Source organism: Mauremys reevesii, linkage group 1 (genome assembly GCF_016161935.1).
Source record: "Mauremys reevesii isolate NIE-2019 linkage group 1, ASM1616193v1, whole genome shotgun sequence".
Lineage (NCBI taxonomy): Eukaryota > Metazoa > Chordata > Testudines > Geoemydidae > Mauremys > Mauremys reevesii.
Genome location: NC_052623.1, coordinates 7,928,187 through 7,948,408, shown reverse-complemented (window position 1 = coordinate 7,948,408; position 20,222 = coordinate 7,928,187). Strand labels below are relative to the sequence as shown.

The window sequence follows — 20,222 nt, the reverse complement described above, 5'->3', positions numbered from 1 at the left end:
AGAAACACAGCACTAGGGGGATGGTGGGGTGATGACCATCAAGAGGGTGTCACCTTAATGCCTAAAAGCTAGAGATTAGCTTGTGACCTGAAACAGGTGGTTGTATGGGCTTTCCAAAATATTTATTTAGCTATAACTATTATAACTGGACTGTCTCATTATCCATGTTAATCTACAAATCCTTCCTGGTTCTTTCTTATCTTGTGGTGTCAACTACCTCTTGGTGACTGTCTTGTTGATCTTGTATTATGAGTGAGGGAGAACACATCTCGATCTACTCTCTGCTAGTCAATATTTTATAGGTTTTTCTCATGTCGCCTCTTATTCATCTCCTTTCTAAGGTAACAATCCTAGTCTTCTCAATCTCTCCCATATGAGAGGTTCTGCAGGCCCTTGCTCATTCTCACTGCCCTGGCCTCTCTACTTCTGCAATATCCTGGGGGAGATGGGAGTCCAATACTACACAAAGGACTCTAGAGGAGGGTGAAACATTGACCAATAGATCTCATGGCATTGTATTTTCTCTATGATTCTTCATCTCCCTCCTACTGGAACCCAGTGCTTTGCTCAGTTTCTGTCCATGCTTTCACTTTGAACAGGGTTTCACAGAGATGTGTACCATGATGCCCAGATCCCTGTCTGGGGTTCGTACAGTTAAATTAGAACCTTATAAGGTGTTTAAGGAGTTCAAGCTTTTCCCTCCAGTGGAAATACACATTGACGATATTGACACCTAAGTGCATCTGCTATCATACTGCCCATTCACCTGGCTTTGAGGACTTCTCTGGACTTGACTATGAGTTAAATAATCTGGTGCCATCTGTAAATAATCTGGTGCCACCTCACTGCTGACCCCCCTTTCTAGGTTGTTAATAAAGATAAAATATTTACCGTACTATTTATTGTATAAAGCGTGTAACCCCCTTGCTGTGCTTCTCTCTCTGCACAGGAACCTTGCGGACTTCCGAGCCTGATTGACACATTTAGCACCCTATCATGGCAACTTTCAACCTCACCCCCTCTAACCCTTCAACATTCAGCCTATCGGGGATCCTTGGCTTGGAAGCTGTCCACATCTGGATTTCCATTCCTGTCTCTATGTCCTACATTATCAGCCTGTTGGGAAATGCCATGCTTCTGTTTATCGTAGGCAAGGAACAGACACTGCACAAGCCAATGTACCTGCTGATCTGCATGCTGGCGCTCACAGACATCGCCACATGTACCTTGGTTGTGCCAAAGGCACTGTGTATATTTTGGTTCAATTTCAAAAATATTACAGTGGCTTGGTGTCTCACCCAGATGTTCTTCCTTCACACAGTTTCTTTTACGCAGTCAGCCATCCTCGTGACAATGGCCTTCGATCGCTACGTTGCCATATGTAACCCTCTGAGATACACCACCATCCTCACCAACGCACGAGTCGCTACGTTAGGGCTTGTAGGTTTGATACGGTCTGCTCTCTTCATCCTGCCTCTGCCCCTGATCTTGAGTAGGTTGCCATTCTGTGCCAACCGCATTATCCACCAAACGCACTGCGAGCACATGGCTGTGGCAAAGATATCCTGTGGGGACATCACAGTCAGCAGGATGTACAGCTTGGTTATAGCATTTGTAGTCAGCGGGATAGACCTGATGCTCATTGCCATCTCCTATGGTCTGATCATCAGGGCCATCCTAAAAATGTCCTCAAAGAAATCCCACCAGAAAGCCCTCAACACCTGCACAGCCCACATCTGTGTGATGCTGACAACTTATAGTCCTGGCCTCTTCACCAGCCTGACACACCGGTTTGGTCAGGGTATAGAGCCCCATGTTCACATTATCTTGTCCAACCTCTATCTCCTCATCCCCCCCATGCTCAATCCTATAATTTATGGGGTCAAAACCAAAGAGCTTCGTGACAAAGTGGTGAAATACACCAGCAGAATGTGCTTTTCGGACCACTGACTTTGATCCTCTGTGACAAGAGGGGGAAAGGATTTCTCCTCATTAACCATGTGTGCTCTGTCCCAGTTTGGCTGAGCTCAGCATTGTGGAAGTTCAGAGTCTGAGAACTTCCTCACACCTAATGTCTTATCACTCCATCGCCAAACACTGCCCTCTCCATTGCGGAGCTCCCTCTCTTTGATCATCACCTGACTTCTTTCATTGTCACCAGTCAGTCCCCAGCCCAAGACCCCCTGTCACTCGGCCTTTCCATGAGTTCCAGCCTACGAGAAGTAATGCAGCTTTTTGAAGCAAGGGGCTTTGCATTAGTCCCTTTGTGAACAGGGTTCGTGCTCAGTTTGATGAACGGAAGCTAAGCTTTCAGACAGCCAGAGGGGAAAGTAAGAATCTACAATGCTGAACTTTTTTATCATATGCACAGTGATCTGGTGAGCAAAATTTACCTTATTTTTTACGTCCAATCCTTCAGGAAACCTGGAGGATAACCAAATAAAGACTAACACTGACAAAACAATTCAACACAAAATGTGGACATTGAATACCATCATTGAATGCACTTAGAAATTAGTAATATAATAAAGTTATTGTTGCTTTTACACTATATATGGTTTGGGCTACTTGGGGCTATTTTTAACATCCTCATTTGCAATGGCAGCCAAGAATGATGAGCAGCTGTGAAGAGCAGTGTGGGGCCATGGGCAGTGCAGGGAGACACCATAGGGGAGGGCATTGAAAGGAGGAAGTGAACCGATGGAAGGACAGATGCTAGGGAGAAGTGTCTTGTCACCTAGATCTTGGGGGAGCAGGTGGCCACCACCCTACCAGGTTTCTGACTCCAGGTATCAGCACAGCGCAGCCAGGGCATGGGAAGGAGGCCTGGGGTGCTGAACAAAATAAAAATAAGGGGTCTACCTGACTAAATTGGAACTACAAATGTATAGGGAATAGTTTAGAGAAATATTTGTTTTTAAGACCTGTTCCTAGTCTCTTACTGTGTCCTTCTATCTGTCTCAGTAGCTTCCTTTTCCCTTTTTTTGGGAGGTGTGTTTTTTCTATAGTTAGCTCAAGTTTTCCAATTCAGCAACTTCACTCCCTTGTGATACAAAACTATTTAAGATTCTTAAGTCCCAAGCAGACTGTGAAGATCTTCGACAGGAGCTCACAAAAGTGGCTGACTGTGCAACAAAATGGCAGATGAAATTCAGTGTTGATAAGTGCAAAGTAATGCACATTGGAAAACATAATCCCAACTATACTTCTAAAATGATGGGGGCGAAATAGGGACTGGACATCCTGCCTAATGCACAGACCAAAGAGGCGTAACGAGCCCTCCTGGGTCCGGAGGGGGGTGTCTCAGACTCTAATGTAACATCTTTGACACCATCCTCCATCCTCCTGTGAGCAGCCCCACTACAGCCTTGTGGCACAGTCAGCAATTGCCAACACAAAAAAGAAGCCTCGGGAAGGGGTGTCTGGGTTTCTAGAGGGCTGCAATACGTTAAAGCTTTGTGTCATTTTGAGACAAAGTTACTCACACTGGCTCCTTATTGTCTCTACGTCCTCTCTCCCTCCTGCTGGGTCTGTCTCTTTCTTCCTGTAGAGGCAGAGCTGCTGCTGGGTTCCCTTTGCCCCCAGAAAGGCAGTTCAGGTGGATCTCCTCCTTTTCCCCGGTGCAGGCAGACACTGAGTTTAACCTAGTCTGAGGAGATATTTCTGTGAGCTCTTGCTGTAGGGTCTGGCACCTGGTTTTGATCCTGGGTGAGAGGTATCACTGTGTGGCTGGGGTTGGGGCTGTGCGATCAGGGAACATACATGGACAGGTGAGCAGCTCTGGAGGTTGAGGGAGCATTCAGGGTGTGTACTTGGACAGTCAGGGAGCAGTGGAGGTTGTGCAGGCAGACACGTGGTGTACACAAAGAAGCAGGCAGTAATGGGGGCAGGCAGAGGGGTTTACACAGAGAAGTGGGCAGTGCAGAGGGTTGGGGGACAGGCAGGGGTGTGTACACAGAGAAGTGGGCAGTGCAGAGGGTTGGGGGGCAGGCAGGGGTGTGTACACAGAGAAGTGGGCAGTGCAGAGGGTTGGGGGGCAGGCAGGGTTGTGTACACAGAGAAGTGGGCAGTGCAGAGGGTTGGGGAGCAGGCAGGGTTGTGTACACAGAGAAGTGGGCAGTGCAGAGGGTTGGGGGGCAGGCAGGGTTGTGTACACAGAGAAGTGGGCAGCGCTGGAGGTCATGGGGGCAGGAATGGGGTGGAAATGGACAGGTGGGAAGAGCTACTGACATTCAATTTTTCTTTATGATCATTGGCATTTCACCAGTGAAAAGAACCATTGATCTTTGCTCCTCAGTTGGTTCAATACTTTGACATACTTTGACTCCCCGCTCTGTCTCCTCTCAGTGGGTCTGGCTTCCAGGCAGGGGGCAATGGGGCTCCATATGCTGCTCCCATCCCGAGCACCGGCTCCACACGCCCACTGGCAGCCTAGGAGCCGGATCTGATGCTGGTCACTTCAGGCACAGGATGGTTTGTGGTGCCAGGAAAGGCGGAAAGGCTGCCTCTGCACCCCGGCTGCACCACTGACTGGGAGACACCAGAAGTAAGTCTGCACCCCAATCCCCAGCCCTGAGCATCCCCCCACCCAGAACCCCATCCTGCACCCCCAGCCCAGAGCCTTACCCTCTCCTGCACCGCCACCCCCTGCCCCAGCCCAGAGCCCCCTCCCATACCCTGAACCCCTCATTCCCAGCCCCATCCCCAAACCCTCTGCCCCAATCCTGGCAGAGGGTTGGGGGGCAGGCAGGGGTGTGTACACAGAGAAGTGGGCAGTGCAGAGGGTCGGGGTCAGGCAGGGGTGGGTACGCAGAGAAGTGGGCAGTGCAGAGGGTCGGGGGGCAGGCAGGGTTGTGTACACAGAGAAGTGGGCAGTGCAGAGGGTCGGGGGGCAGGCAGGGTTGTGTACACAGAGAAGTGGGCAGTGCAGAGGGTCGCGGGGCAGGCAGGGTTGTGTACACAGAGAAGTGGGCAGTGCAGAGGGTTGGGGGGCAGGCAGGGTTGTGTACACAGAGAAGTGGGCAGTGCAGAGGGTCGGGGGGCAGGCAGGGTTGTGTACACAGAGAAGTGGGCAGTGCAGAGGGTTGGGGGGCAGGCAGGGTTGTGTACACAGAGAAGTGGGCAGTGCAGAGGGTTGGGGGGCAGGCAGGGGTGTGTACACAGAGAAGTGGGCAGTGCAGAGCGTCGGGGTCAGGCAGGGTTGTGTACACAGAGAAGTGGGCAGTGCAGAGGATTGGGGGGCAGGCAGGGTTGTGTACACAGAGAAGTGGGCAGTGCAGAGGGTTGTGGGGCAGGCAGGGGTGTGTACACAGAGACGTGGACAGCGCTGGAGGTCATGGGGGCAGGGAATGGGGTGGAAATGGACAGGTGGGAAGAGCTACTGACATTCAATTTTTCTTTATGATTATTGGCATTTCACCAGTGAAAAGAACCATTGATCTTTGCTCCTCAGTTGGTTCAATACTTTGACATACTTTGACTCCCCGCTCTGTCTCCTCTCAGTGGGTCTGGCTTCCAGGCAGGGGGCAATGGGGCTCCATATGCTGCTCCCATCCCGAGCACCGGCTCCACACGCCCACTGGCAGCCTAGGATCCGGATCTGATGCTGGTCACTTCAGGCACAGGATGGTTTGCGGTGCCAGGAAGGCAGAAAGGCTGCCTCTGCACCCCGGCTGCGCCACTGACTGGGAGACACCGGAGGTAAGTCTGCGCCCCAATCCCCAGCCCTGAGCATCCCCCAACCCAGAACCCCATCCTGCACCCCCAGCCCAGAGCCTTACCCTCTCCTGCACCGCCACACCCTGCCCCAGCTCAGAGCCCCCTCCCATACCCTGAACCCCTCATTCCCAGCCCCACCCCACAACCCTCACACCCTCTCCCCCAACCCTCTGCCCCAGTCCTGAGCCCCTCCCACACCCCAAGCCCCTCATCCCCAGCTCCGTTGGGTCGTGGGCATCAACTATTTTCTTCAACTGGGTCCCCAGAAAAAAAGTTTGAAAACCACTGCTGTAGAGCACACACCCGAACGTTTCCCTAAAATAATTCCTGGAGCAGAGCTTGTAGAGAAACATCAAACCTTGATTTAAAAATTCTCAGTGATGGAGAATCTGTCATGACCCTTTGTAAATTGTTCCAGTGGTTAATTACTCTCACCGTTTAAAAAATCTACACCTTATAGCCAGTCAAAATTTGTTTAACTTCAACTTTCAGCCATTGTATCATGCTCCACCTCTGTATGCCAGTCTGAAAAGCCTATAATTAACTAGTTGTTCCCCAGGTAGATACTTAGAGACTGTTATCAAGGCACCCCATAACCATCTTTGTTTAAAAAAAACAGATAAAGCTCCTTGAGTCCAGGGGCACCCAGTGGGGGGGAAGTGGGGCAATTTGCCCCAGGCCCCACAGGGGCCCCCACGAGAATGTCGGAGGCTCCACCCCGCCTCCGCATTCCTCCATCCTCCGATGCAGCGCTGTCCAGGGTGCTGAGGCTCTGGGACAGGGGGGAGGCAGGAGTAAGCAGCATGGTAAGCCCCTCTGAGCTGGACGCCCCCTGCCACCCCCTCAGCCCTGACCCCCAGCTCCAAGCCAAGCCCCTCTGAGCTGGACACCCCCTGCCACCCCCTCAGCCCTGACCCCCAGCTCCAAGCCAAGCCCCTCTGAGCCAGACACCCCCTGCCACCCCCTCAGCCCTGACCCCCAGCTCCGAACCCAGCCCCTCTGAGCTGGACACCCCCTGCCACCCCCTCAGCCCTGACCCCCAGCTCCAAGCCAAGCCCCTCTGAGCCGGACACCCCCTGCCACCCCCTCATCCCTGCCCCCCAGCCCTGACCCTAAGCTGGAGCTGGGGCTGGGACGGGGGCTGGAGCAGTCCATTGCCTGGTGTGGTGAGTACCTGGGAAGAGCGAGGGGGGGACCCTGGGCACAGGGCCCAGCCAGGGAGATGCCCCCATCCAAGAGGCTTTTCAGGCTGCACTGGAAGGGGAATTGTAACCCTGATGGGGGAGCCGATGCTGGGCAGAAGGCCCCTGCCACCTAGAGCCTGAGGGCATGCGACCACTGCCAGAGCAAGGGTCCGACCCGCGGCATCCTTGCAGCACAGACAGGGCATGGGAAGGGGCCTGGGACATGTGAGGGACAGACTGTGAGCTGCCCTTCCTTTCCAATGACAGCTGTTCGTGGTGCCCCTGTTGCAACAGAAGGGGTGATGAGTTTTCCTTTAACATTTCCCATTTTCTCCTTTTTTTTTAAATTTATTGCTGTTTAATAAATTGTATTTGCTGGAAATTTACCTAATGATCAGTGGGTCAGAGAAATTCCCAAAGCAGAGATAGCACCCCAGGGCTGGGACACCCTAATTTCTGTCCTAAGTGACCATGAGAATGTCGGCGGTTGAGCCCCCCCTTGTTGGGGTCACGAGGATTCTGCTGTACAGGGGAGTGGAAGGGAAGTCCTAGAGGTCAGGCAGGCCTCTGGGTAAAGGACGTGGGAGCGAGGACTCAGATCTTTTCACTAGCCCATTCCACCGGAGTGGTGTATAAGCCAGAAAAGTTTCCCACAAGAGAGTTCTCCCACTTCCATCTGTTAGGAATTCTTCAAAGGACTCCCCTTACTTTTCTTTTCTAAGGTGAAACTTTCCCCCTTTGAATATTTTGCAATTTTGCGCCACCCAAGGCTCTTCAAATTTCTAAAAAAAGTGTAATAACCGGCTCCCTCTGCCTGACTGAGGCCATGTCTACACTACACACCTTACAATGGCACAGCTGTACCATTCCAGCTGCACCGCTATAAGGTCTCCTGTGTAGCTGCTCTTTGCTGATGGGAGAGAGCTCTCCTGCTGGCACAATTAAACCACCCCCAACGAGCCCCTCCCACTGACACAGGTCTGTGCACAACAGCCCTTTGGTTGGTCAGGGAAGTGTTTTTTCATACTCATGACCGAATTTTTTTTACCAACAAAAGTGCTAGTATAGACAAATCCTGAGTTTCATGACAGTAAAGATGTCCACTTCTCCAGCTGCTTGCACAGATATATCTCTAAACTCTCTCTGAATGTCGGCTGCATTATCTGAGAGTTTCAACTTCTTGGGGGCTTTCAGCTGTTCCATCTCCAGGATGGCTCCTTCCTTCCTTCCTTCCTTCACCACAGCCCTCTTTTCTCTGCCCTCTCCTCTGGTTTCACCTCTGGTATCAGGGGTTGTCTTGGGAACTCATAAGAACATGGGCGGTGAGTATAATAGGCCAGGGGAGGCTCTGTCTCCCCCAGCTCTGCCGTGGTCGTTGGACTGCCAGTTGTGGGGTATGGTGGTTAAGTTTTTGTTTTATTATACCCCATGTTGGTTCCAACCCGGCTGAGGAGGCACATACCGCCTCCTCGGCTGCCACGGAACCTGCATGGGACATATCAAAATTGTCTTCTAAGTAACAGAAGCTTTTTCCCTGGGTGAGTTAAGTCTGGGGAGGGGAGGCACGGCGCGGTTTTGGCCAGCCCCAGGCTCCTTGGGGGCAGGGGAGGTATTCAGGCAGCCTGACACTTCTCCAGCTGAGAGCGGGGGTGCTCTGGTCTGAGGCCAGCCTGGGGCTCCTGTGGCCGGGGTAGGCAGCACTCTGTGTGTGTGTGTGGGGGGGGGTTGTTGCTCCGGTTGCGGGGGGGAGAGAGTCCCGGGGCTCCGGCTGTGTGGAGGGTGCAGAATGACGGGGTGGTGCTGGGGGCTAGCCACCTGTAGCAGGGTGGTTACCCTGCTCCTGCCCTGAAGGGCTGGAAACAGCCCTGGGGGAAGGTTGTGGCTGGGAGCTGCTAAGCTGGGCTGATTGGGAAGTGGTTGCAGCTGGGCCGTGCCCCAATCAGGCCACAGCTGGCCTGTATAAAGAGGCTGGGCGCCAGGTGCTCACTCCCCCTCTGCCTGTAGAGGGAGAAGGGCCTGGCTGCAGGGGGCTAGACACAGGGTACCTGAGTGGAGCAGGGCTGGGGAAAGGCAGAGGAGCTGGGGAGCTCTATCCAGGAAAGCCCCAGGCTGCGGCCTAGCACAAGGCCAACAGGTACTGGGGGTTGCAGAGGGCAGCCCAGGGGTAGGCCAAGGCAGCAGGTCCAAACCCTCCTTGCCAGTGATGAGTGGCTGATACTGCAGTCTGCCCCAGGGTGTGAGGCTGGCAGTAGCCTTATCCTGAGGTGAGGTGGGGATAGTGGGTGGGGGTTTCCTGGAGAGGGGAAACCCTGAGAGAAAGTGTCTACACAAACAGCTCGTGTCTTCCATCACTCATCTTTCTCCAGGTATGTCTGTCCACTACCTACCCATCCCTCCTGGGCATTAACAGGGTATCAGACCCTCTGTAAACCTAAATAAAACAGGAGTACTTTTGGCACCTTAGAGACTGACAAATTTATTTGAGCATAATGTTCTGTACGTATATATATCCTTATTATATGTTCCATTCTATGCATCTGAAGAAGTAGGCTGTAGCCCACAAAAGCTTATGCTCAAATACATTTGTTAGTCTCTAAGGTGCCACAAGGACTCCTGTTCTTTTTGTGGATACAGACTAACACGGCTGCTACTCTGAAATATATAAACTTAGGCATTATCCCTAGTTTTCTTGGTAATCAACTATAATTTTAAATATACACAAATACACAGAGCAGCTAATTCCTCTCTAACTCAGCACAGAGCCCAGGAGTTCTCATCTCCCTTTGGGAAGGTCCCTTAATTACTGTTTACTCCTAAAGCTGCATAAAGAGCGCAGAAGTGCAGATATAGAAAGAGAGACATTGGCTAAAGTGTCTCCAGTCTCCTGCCTGTTTACATTCCGATGCCGCTTCTCTCATGACCCCCCCTGGGATTGCACAGAGCTCTATTATAAATGGTGCACACCTGTGTCAGCTCTCAACGTGGGATGTTGCTGCAGATGCTGGGGTGAGAGAGGTGAGGGACATGGCTACCTGAGGGGGATTCCCAGGGAAGACACTTCCATCTCAGAATTCACAGGTACACATCTCTTGCTGAGGAGCTCACCTGCTTCACAAACCCTGGGCAATGTGGGCGTGATGGAATAGAGATCTGATGAAGAGGGTATTCACCCACGAAAGCTCATGCTCCAAAATGTCTGTTAGTCTATAAGGTGCCACAGGACAATAAGTCTGTGGTCCTTTCCGCTCTGCACAGCCATTAAATATCTCAGGACCCTTGCCACAGGGGATGAGTTTGTTCCAATATCATGGGCCAAAATGTCCCTCTTTGCTGTGCCCGCAGCTGATGGCCTCAGCCCCAAGGTGGTTGCATATCAGTGGCACAGTGAATCCTTCAAGATGAAAGGTGTTAGCAGATGTACAATACAAGGGCAAATTCTGGGGCTGTTAGCCTGTACTTTGGTCAGGCCTCACTGAGGCAAAACTCCCGTTGGTGTGAGAACTGAGTAAGGACCTCAGAAACCAGCTGTGTCTTAATTGGGGGTTGTTACTGAAATTGTGCCTGCTGGAAAGCATGGAGGTGCTAGGATTCCACACTGGAACAATTATAAGAATTTTTCACACTGGGCAAGGCATATTTTCTCCTAGCTTCATTTGAGAAGTCAACTGAACTGTTATGCATTAAACTTTCAAAAAAGAATTCAGCTGGCAGCAGATATCCAGCCTGGGTAATTTCAGTCCAAAGGCTTAAAGTTTGGCAAACTTATAAGCAACTGAAAATACTTACACCTATCTCCTAGACCTGTACTGAGTATTGATTTTGCCCCAGATACCTAAGTGGGCTCCTCAGGGATTGAACTCACAACCCTGGGGTTAACAGGCTAATCCTCAAACCCACTGAGCTATCCAGCCTCTCCTGATATTTTCTAACTCAAGGCATCAGGCACCCTTAACTAATGGTGGTGCCACTAGCACCACCTAGAATGGCCAATCTATTTGTGAATCCCATTCAGCTAAACTCTTTGCTCCAGTAATATCTGTAGCAAGGAGTTCCACGGGCCAATTATGTATTATGTAAATAATTTTCTTGTATCAGTATTATATGTTCAGATTTTAAATGTAATTGAATGTTCCCTTGTTTATGTGTTATGAGACAGAGTAAATATAAATGCCTGTTCTATTTCTTTTATTGATAGATTCATAGGGTTTAAGACCAGTCTGAAATCCTGTATAACACAGGTCGTTAAATTTCACATAACTACTCCCGTATTGAGCTCCATAACTGGTGTTTGACTAAGACCTGATTTAAAGTAGGATTAGCAAAGGGTCCTGTGGCACCTTATAGACTAACAGACGTTTTGGAGCATGAGCTTTCATGGGTGAATACCCACTTCGTCGGATGCATGTAGTGGAAATTTCTAGGGGCAGGTGTATTTCCACTACATGCATCCGACGAAGTGGGTATTCACCCACAAAAGCTCATGCTCCAAAACGTCTGTTAGTCTATAAGGTGCCACAGGACTCTTTGCTGCTTTTACAGATCCAGACTAACACGGCTACCCCTCTGATACTAAAGTAGGATTGTACATGATAGAATCATAGAGCCATGGGCGGGAAGGGACCGCAAGGGCCATCTAGTCTAACCCTCTGCCAAGATGCAAGATTTGTTGCATGTAAATCATCCCAGACAGATGACTATCCTGCCTCCTTTGGAAAACATCAAGCGAAGAAGCTTCCAAGACCTCCCAAGGCATTTGTTCCATTGTCCTCCTGTTCTTACAGTTAGGAAGATTTTCCTTAGATTTCATCTAAATCTGCTATGATGCGGTTTGAACCCATTGGCTCTTATCCTACCTTCTGTGGCCAGAGAGAACAACTTTTTTTCATCTTTTTATGGCAGCCTTTGAAGTATCTGAAGACTGCTGTCACATCCCCCCTCGATCTCCTCTTTTCCAAACTCAACATACCCACTTCCTTCAGCCTTTGCTCATGTGTCTTGTATTCCTTCCCTTCGATCATCTTTGTCTCTTGCTTCTGATCCTTTCCAGTTTCTCTACATCCTTCCTGTGCTTTGGTGACCCAAACTGGACACAATACTCCAGCTGTGGCCTAGCCAGTGCCAAGTAGAGTAGTACAATCACCTCCTGTGACTTGCAGGCTCTGCCTCTGTTAATGCAAACCAAAACTGCATTTTCTTTTTTTTTTCAATAACAAAATAATCCATGGTCCTGAGAGATGTAGCTATATCAACCTAAACCCAGTGTAAACAGCATGAGGTTGATAGAAATATTCTTCCATTGACCTAGGTACCACCTCTCGGAGAGGTGGATTACCTATGCTGATGGGAGAACCAGTGTGATCATTGTAAGTAGTGTCTACACTGAAGCACTAGGGCAATGACACTGTAACATTTTAAGTGTAGACAAGCCCTCAAGCAGATCTCCAAGACTAGCATCCAGTCTGTATCTACAGACATGAGGAGTTTGAGACTCTACCACTTCCCTTTGCAGTCTTTCCCAATGGTTAATCACCCTCAACGTTAAGAATTTGGCCCTTATTTCCAGCTGGAATTTGTCTGGCTTCAACTTCCAGCCATTGGGTCTTGCTCTGCCTTTCTCCGCCAGATTAAACAGCCAGTTATTACCAATGAACGTCTCGCTTGATCATCTTTTTTATAAGATAAGTAGGCAAAGCTCTTTAAGTATCTCTCTGTCATTCATTTTCTCCAGCCTTGAATCATTTTTGTGGCTCTTTTCTGCACCCTCTCCAATTTTTCAGTATCTTTTTTGAAATGTGGACCCTGGGACTGGACACAGTCGGTTTCACCAATGCCATGTGCAGAGATAAAATCCTTCCCCTGCTCCAATTTATCACTCCCCTTTTGCATCCAAGGATCGCATCAGCCCTTTTGGCCACAGCATCACACTGGGAGCTCATGATGAGCTGGGTGTCCACTATAGTCCTAAATCCTTTTCAGGGTCCCTGCGTTCCATAATACAGTGCCCTAGTCTGTGTGTCCAGCCTGCACTGTCTATTCGGAAGGATAACTTTGCATTCGACTGTACTAAAACATATTGTTTGCATAGGACCAGCTCACCAAATGCTCCAGATTAATTATTATGTCTGCCCTGGCTACCTCATTGTAAACACTCTGCCAATCTTTGGGTCATCCACAAATTTTATCTGCAGTGATTTTCTGTTTGCTTCCAGATCACTGATGAAAATATTTAATAGAATCAGGTCTGGAATTGATCCCTGCAGAACCCCACTAGAAACACTCCCATTCCCTGACAATGGCCCACTGAAAACTGCTTTCTGCGATCTCTAGTTAGTCAGTTTTTAGTCCATTTAATGTGTGCTATACTGATATTGTATAGTGTTTATTTTTTATCTTAATGTTTTACCCTACTAAATCAAATGCTTCAGAGAAATAGAAGTTTATTGAATCTGCATGGTTCCCTTGATCATCCAAACGTGTACTCGCATTAAAGGATGAAATCAGGTTTAGTTGACAAAGCCTGTTTCCATAAACCATGTTGCTGACTGGCATTAATTATATTCCTAGACTTATTTTTTAACTAAACTCATACCAGCTTTTCCATTTTTATGAACCTTCTCAAATATCCTTTTATAGCTTTTGTTTTATTTTTTAATAGTTTATGTTTAACAGAACTGTCCTGTATTATCATTTTGGGGCTCTGCTGCTGCCTGGTTGCATACTTCTGGTTCTAAATGAGATGGATGGTTGATTGGTCAGTTTGTAACTCTAAGGTTCTACTGTGGATGCTGTTTAACAGCCTCCTTGATTGCTAATGGACTGGAAAGTATTTAACCATTTCATATGATATCATAGAATATCAGGGCTAGAAGAGACCTCAGAAGGTCATCTAGTTCAACCCCCTGCTCAAAGCAGGACCAATCCCCAGACTCATAAATAGCCTTCTTAAGGATTAAACTCACAACCCTAGGTTTAGCAAGCCAATACTACAACCACTGAGCTATCCCCTATGCATACAGCATGCTGTTTTCTTCCAAATGCAGAACTAAACTATTGCTTGAACACGTCTACCATTTCAGGTACATTAACAAGTTTCCTTTCACTCTCTAGGAATCAGTCTACACCTTTTCTAGGATTTCTTTTGTTCTTAATATACTTAATAACATCCTTTTTTGTGACCCTTAGTCCTGCCAAGCATGGATTTTTCCTGACGTCTTTAACATCACCTATCAATTTTCATAACTTCTGATTGTATTCCTTGCTGTCTATTTTCCCCTCCCTAATTCCTTCCTCCACTTTGCCACTGAATGGGGTTTTTAGCCAAAGTTCACCACTTTCTTGACTGTGGAATTGTGGCTTTTTAGCTCTCTAATTAACTCTTCTGAAAGAACTCCCGAGTTTCATTCCCATTTTTCTGTCTAAATTTTTCCTCTAAATCAGTTTTGCTGATAATTTTCCTCAGCTTTGGGGAATTAGCCCTTTTGATGCACTAAGTATCTATAGATATTACTGGCTGGGAACTGTTCTCTGCCCATTTGAATGTCATCAGTTCCATTCTTTATTTTGCTCTCCTCAATCATATGCCCCCTTATTTGTCTCTTCTCTAAACTAAACCATCCCTGACTTTTCATTCTGTCTGCATATGGAAGCCTCCCCCTTTCTCATAGCCTGCCTCTGAAACCCCCTTTCTATCTACAGCCTATTTTCCAGCCCATTCCTTAGGCATCTGGACTTTGTTTTTGTTTTGGCCACTGCGGCAGATGAGCAGGTGTTTCCGTTGAGCTGCTCTCACTGATGCCTTCCCTAAGGTTTGTTCTAATTGGGATGTTTCTCCGTGGCTCTTGTCTTGGCAACAGTTTGGGAATTTTCCACCATCAGATTTTGAGCAACTGGGTAAATGGGGAACACTTTATAGTATTGACTCTCCAGGTGAAGTCGGCACGATTATGTGACTCTTGGGGTAAGTTTGTTGTCTGGTGTGTGTGTGTTTGCTGTTGGACTGAAATGTACTGTGTAGTCTGTTTGGGGGACCATGTGCTGACCATGTGGGTGCTGAACCTAGTGGCCTGCTAGGCAAGGCGGAGAGCTTCTGAATGAGGCTTTGATCCCTAAGGCCTTTAACACCCATCAACCCTTAACCAGGGGGTGGGGCTACCCGGGAATACCAAGGCTTGAAAAAGCCCTCTCCTAAGCACTCAGAGAATGTAGCAAACAGAAGCTGCTAACAGGGGAGTTTTGTGGGGGAGTTTACAGGGGGAATATGAAAGGGGGCTAGATACACTTACCATTTCTTAGACTTCTTTAAACTTAAGCCTAAAACACCCCCTGATTAAAAAAAATATTCAAAAAAGGACCTAACTTCAGGAGTAAAAAGAGAATGCAGGCATAAGTCCAGCCACACAGAGGGGGCTATCCAGTTTATTGCATCCAAAGCAGCATGTATGCTTACCTGCCCTATGGTCAGGTGGTGTATATGTGCATTCGGTGCAAGGAACTCCTGGCCCTCAGAGACTACATGCGGGCTTTGGAAACCAGATTGGCTGAACTGGAAGATCTAAGGGAGACAGAGAGGTACATAGATATGACTTGGCAGGACACAGCAGAACAGTCCCACCCCCGGTGTAACAGCCTCTGTGCTGTTGAGGAGGATGAACGTCTCAGGGAAGGAGAACATACAACTGGAGCAAAGGGAAACAATCCCATAGTTGGGGCCCTCCTCCCAGATGATGTAGTGGTATCCTCTCACACTGAGGATACCTCTCCAGGGGAGGGAACTCTGATTATTAGGAAAAAACAGGTATTAGTAATGGGTGATTCAATCATGAGAAACATAGATAGCTGGGTTTGCATGAGGACTTGCCTGTCTGGTGCGAAGCTTGCAGGTCTCTCAAGACATCTAGATAGACTTATGTGTAATGCTGGCGAGAAGCTGGTGGTCATGGCACATGGAGGTACCAATGACATGGGGAGGGATAGGCCAAATTTAGGCTGCAGGTAAGAGATAGAAGTCCAGGACCTCCATGGTCACATTCTCTGAAATGCTTCCAGTTCCATGTGCAGGGCCACTTAGACAGGCAGAACTGCAGGGTCTTAATGTGTGGATGAGATGATGGTGTAGGGAGGAGGGGTTTAGATTCATTAGGAACTGGGGAAGCTTTTGGGAAAGGGAGAGCCTATACAGGAAAGATGGGTTCTAACTAAGACAAAATGAAACAAGATTGCTGGCACTTAAAATTAAAAAGGTTGCAGAGCAGTTTTTTAAACTAAGGGCTGGTGGAAAACCTACAGGTAAGGAGGAGAACGTGGTTTGGACAGAAACATCCCTTAGGGGAGGATCTACTAATGGAGAATCTCTATGTCCAAGTAGGGAGGAAAGGATGGAAGATAATAAACTGCAGGTAAGAGCTGATGAGAAACAGTCAAATGAAAAAAAAAAGTCTCATTCAATTACATTATGTAATGGGAGAGAGCTAAAAAGTGATAAGTTTTTAAAGTGCTTATGTACCAATTTTAGAAGTCTAAATAATAAGATGAGTGAACTAGAGTGCCTCATATTAAATGAAGATGTTTCCATAATAGGCATCACAGAAACTTGGTGGAATGAGGATAATCAGTGGGCCACAGTAATACCAGGGTACAAACTATATCGGAAGGATAGAACAGGTCATGCTGGTGGGGGAGTGGCACTTTATGTGAAAGAAAATGAAGAATCAAATGAAGTAAAAATCTTAAATGAACCAAACTGTACCATATAATCTCTATGGATAGTAATTCCATGCACAAATAATAAAAATATAGCAGTAGGGATATATTACTGACCAGCTGACTACAGTAGGGGGAGGGATAGCTCAGTGGTTTGAGCATTGGCCTCCTAAACCCCAGATTGAGAGTTCAATCCTTGAGGGGGCCATTTAGGGATCTGGGGCAAAAATCTGTCTGGGAGTTAGTCCTGCTTTGAGCAGGGGGTTGGACTAGATGACCTCCTGAGGTCCCTTCCAACCCTGATATTCCATGAGGGTGAGAGTAACTGTGAAGTGATTAGAGAGGCTATTAAAATAAAATCATAAAAAAGCTCAGTAATAATGGGGGATTTTATATATCCCACAAAGGAGAGGCAATTCTTGATTCACTCTTAAGTGGAGCACAGGATCAGGACCAAGAGGTTAATATAGCTGGACAGCTTGGTAATAGTGATCATAATATAATTAAATGTAACATCCCTGTGGCAGAGAAAACACCACAGTGCCCCAACACTAAAGCATTTAATTTCAGAAAGGGGAACTACACACAAATGAGGAGCTTGGTTAAACAGAAATTAAAAGGTACAGCACCAAAAGTAAATTCCCTGCAAGCTGCATGGAAATTGTTTAAAGACACCATAATAGAGGTTCAACTTAAATATATACCCCAAATTAATAAACATAAAAGAGAATCAAATAAGGGCCATCGTGGCTAAACAACGAAGTAAGAGAAGCAGTGAGAGGCTAAAAGGGATCCTTTAAAAAGTGGACGTTAAATCCTAGTGAGGAAAATAGAAAGGAGCATAAAATCTGGCAAATGAAGTATAAAAAAGAAAAGATTTAGGAAGGCCAAAAAAGAATTTGAAGAACTAGCCAAAGACTCAAAAAGTAACAGCAATTTTTTAAAATACATCAGAAGCAGGAAGCCTGCTAAACATCCAGTCAGGCCACTGGATGATCAAGACGCTAAAGGAGCACTCAAGGACCATTAGATCATTGCAGTGAAACTAAATGGGTTATTTGCACCAGTCTTCACAGCTGAAGATGTGATGGAGATTCCCAAACCTGAGCCATTCTTTTTATGGCAACATAGTGATAACAACCTTTAATTACCTGAAGCGGGGTTCTAAAGACAATGGAGCTTGGCTGTTCTCAGTGGTGGCCAATGATAGATCAAGGAGTAATGTTCTCATGTTTCAAATGGGGGAAGTTTAAGTTGAATATTAGGAAAAACTATTTCACTCAGGGGGTGGTGAAGCACTGGAATGGGTTACCTATGGAGGTGGTGGAATCTCCATCATTAGAGGTTTTTATGGCTGGCTTGAGAAAGCCCTGGCTGGGATGATTTAGTCAGGTACAATACTGCTCTGAGCAGAGGGTTGGACTAGATGACCTCCTGAGGTCTCTTCCAACACTAATCTTCTATGATTTTATGACAAGGTCCCTCACCAAAGGCTCTTAAGCAAAGTAAGTTGTATGTTGTGAAAGCCAAGGCTATAACAGGATTCAAAAAAGAACTAGATAAGTGCATTGTGGATAAGTCCATCAATGGATATTAACCAGGGCGGGCAGCGATGATGTCCCTAACCTCTGTTTGCCAGAAGCTGTGAATGGGTGACAGGGGATGGATGGATCACTTGATGAGTGCCTGTTCTGTTCATTCCCTCTGGGGCACCTGGGATTGGCCACTGTCGGAAGACAGGATACTGGGCTAGATGGACTTTGGCCTGATCCAGTATGGCAAATTTTATGTTAATGATGGATAGCCAGTATTCACAAGCATGTTTCCTGCTGGTGCATGTTAAGGTTTTCCACACACCAACATGTAGGAATTATAAATGCATGAATCACCATCAAATATGGAATTGGCATTAGTAGTGTCAATTGTTCATAATTCATTTCTCTGAACAATGAAAATGTCATTTTTCAGTGTGTCAAGAGGGACCAATCTGCTTCACCCATGAAAACAGCCTCCAGGAGTGTACGTAGTGTCTCATATTAACATTGTCTCTCCAACCAGGCATTTGGACTGCTGCCATCACCCTGGAACCTTGGGTACATACAGAAAGTCAGGGGAATGTATGGTACATGTAGGAGACACCATTCTATCTCAGAGTTACACACCTTCTCCTCTACTTCATGTCAGACTCCAACACAACCAACTTCACCAACCCCTCCACCTTCATCCTGCTCGGCATTCCAGGCTTGAAGAGGGCCCATGTGTGGATCTCCATCCCCTTCTGCACCATGTACATCATAGCCATCTTGGGGAACTTCACCATCCTGTTCGTCGTGAAGAGGGAGCCAAGCCTCCATGGGCCCATGTACTATTTCCTCTGCATGCTGTCCGTCACTGACCTGGTCCTGTCTACGTCCATCCTGCCCAAAACACTGAGCATCTTCTGGTTTAATTCCAGGGAGATCGATTTCAGTGCCTGCCTCACCCAGATGTACTTCATTCACTGCTTCTTAGTGGTGGAGTCTGGGATCTTCATGGCCATGGCTTTTGATCGCTACGTGGCCATCTGCAATCCCCTGAGACATTCTACCACCCTCACAAACCCTGTGGTGGCCAAGATTGGCCTGGCCGTGTTGTTGCGAGGTGGCATGCTCATATTACCCTATCTCTTCCTAGCAAGGCAATGGCCATATTGCAGAACCAACATCATTCCCCACACGCACTGCGAGCACATGGCCGTGGTGAAGTTGGCCTGTGCCGACACCCGCATCAGTAATTACTACGGCCTCTTTGTGCTATTCTGTGTGAAGGATCTGGATGTAATTTTTATCGTCGTGTCCTATATCCAGATCCTCAGGAGCATCTTCAGCCTCCCCACAAAGGACGCCCGGCTCAAGACTTTTGGGACCTGCGGCTCCCACCTCTGTGCCATCTTCACCTTTTACATCTCATCTCTTTTCTCCTCTCTCACGCACCGGTATGGATACAATGTGGCCCTGCATTTCCACGTTCTCATGGCCAATGTGTACCTCCTGGTGCCCCCCATGCTCAACCCCATCATCTATGGGGTGAGAACCAAGCAGATCCGGGACAGGCTGCTCCATCTTGTTACTCATAAAGGGACCTAAAGTTTTCTCCTGGTGCTCTGACTCTCAGACCAAGCTCCGTGCAGAGTTGGCTGGTAACATGATGCTGGGTCCTCTTCCCTGAATCACTTACTGTACAGTCAAAGAGACATTAAAGCCTTTCCTGACCTTACTGTGCTGTGTTAGCATGCCAAACTGGGGAATCGGTCTGTGTAGAACTCATTGGGTTCCAGTTTTTTAATTGCTGGTCACTGGAATCATCAAGTGATCCATCCCCTGACACCCATTCCCAGCTTCCATCAAATAGAGGATAGGGACACCATCCCTGCCCATCCTGGCCATTGATCCTCCAGTTCTTTTTTTAACCTTGTTATAGTCTTGACCTTCAAAACATCCACTGGCGAAGAGTTCCACAGGTTGACGGTGTGCTGTATGAAGAAATAGTTCCTTTTGTTTGCTTTAACCCTGCTGCCTATTAATTTTGTTTGGCGACCCTTAGCTCTTATGTGATATGTGATAAGAAGGATTAAATAACATT

At 47.8% G+C, this 20,222-nt stretch overlaps 2 protein-coding genes across 2 annotated transcripts; both read left to right on the top strand.

Moving 5' to 3' along the window:
• Window positions 1-996: 996 nt before the first annotated feature.
• Window positions 997-1,950, top strand: LOC120395339 (olfactory receptor 52N4-like). The gene has a single exon (XM_039519660.1). The coding sequence runs from the start codon at window positions 997-999 to the stop codon at window positions 1,948-1,950; it is 954 nt and encodes a 317-aa protein (XP_039375594.1).
• A 16,828-nt stretch (window positions 1,951-18,778) lies between these two features.
• Window positions 18,779-19,726, top strand: LOC120395270 (olfactory receptor 52M1-like). Its single transcript, XM_039519511.1, has one exon. It carries the CDS (start codon window positions 18,779-18,781, stop codon window positions 19,724-19,726), a length of 948 nt encoding a protein of 315 aa, XP_039375445.1.
• The last annotated feature ends 496 nt before the right edge of the window (window positions 19,727-20,222 follow it).

Coding starts and splice junctions, on each gene's coding strand:
- LOC120395339 (XM_039519660.1), top strand. CDS start 997: ATGGCAACTTTCAACCTCACCCCCTCTAACCCTTCAACATTCAGCCTA.
- LOC120395270 (XM_039519511.1), top strand. CDS start 18,779: ATGTCAGACTCCAACACAACCAACTTCACCAACCCCTCCACCTTCATC.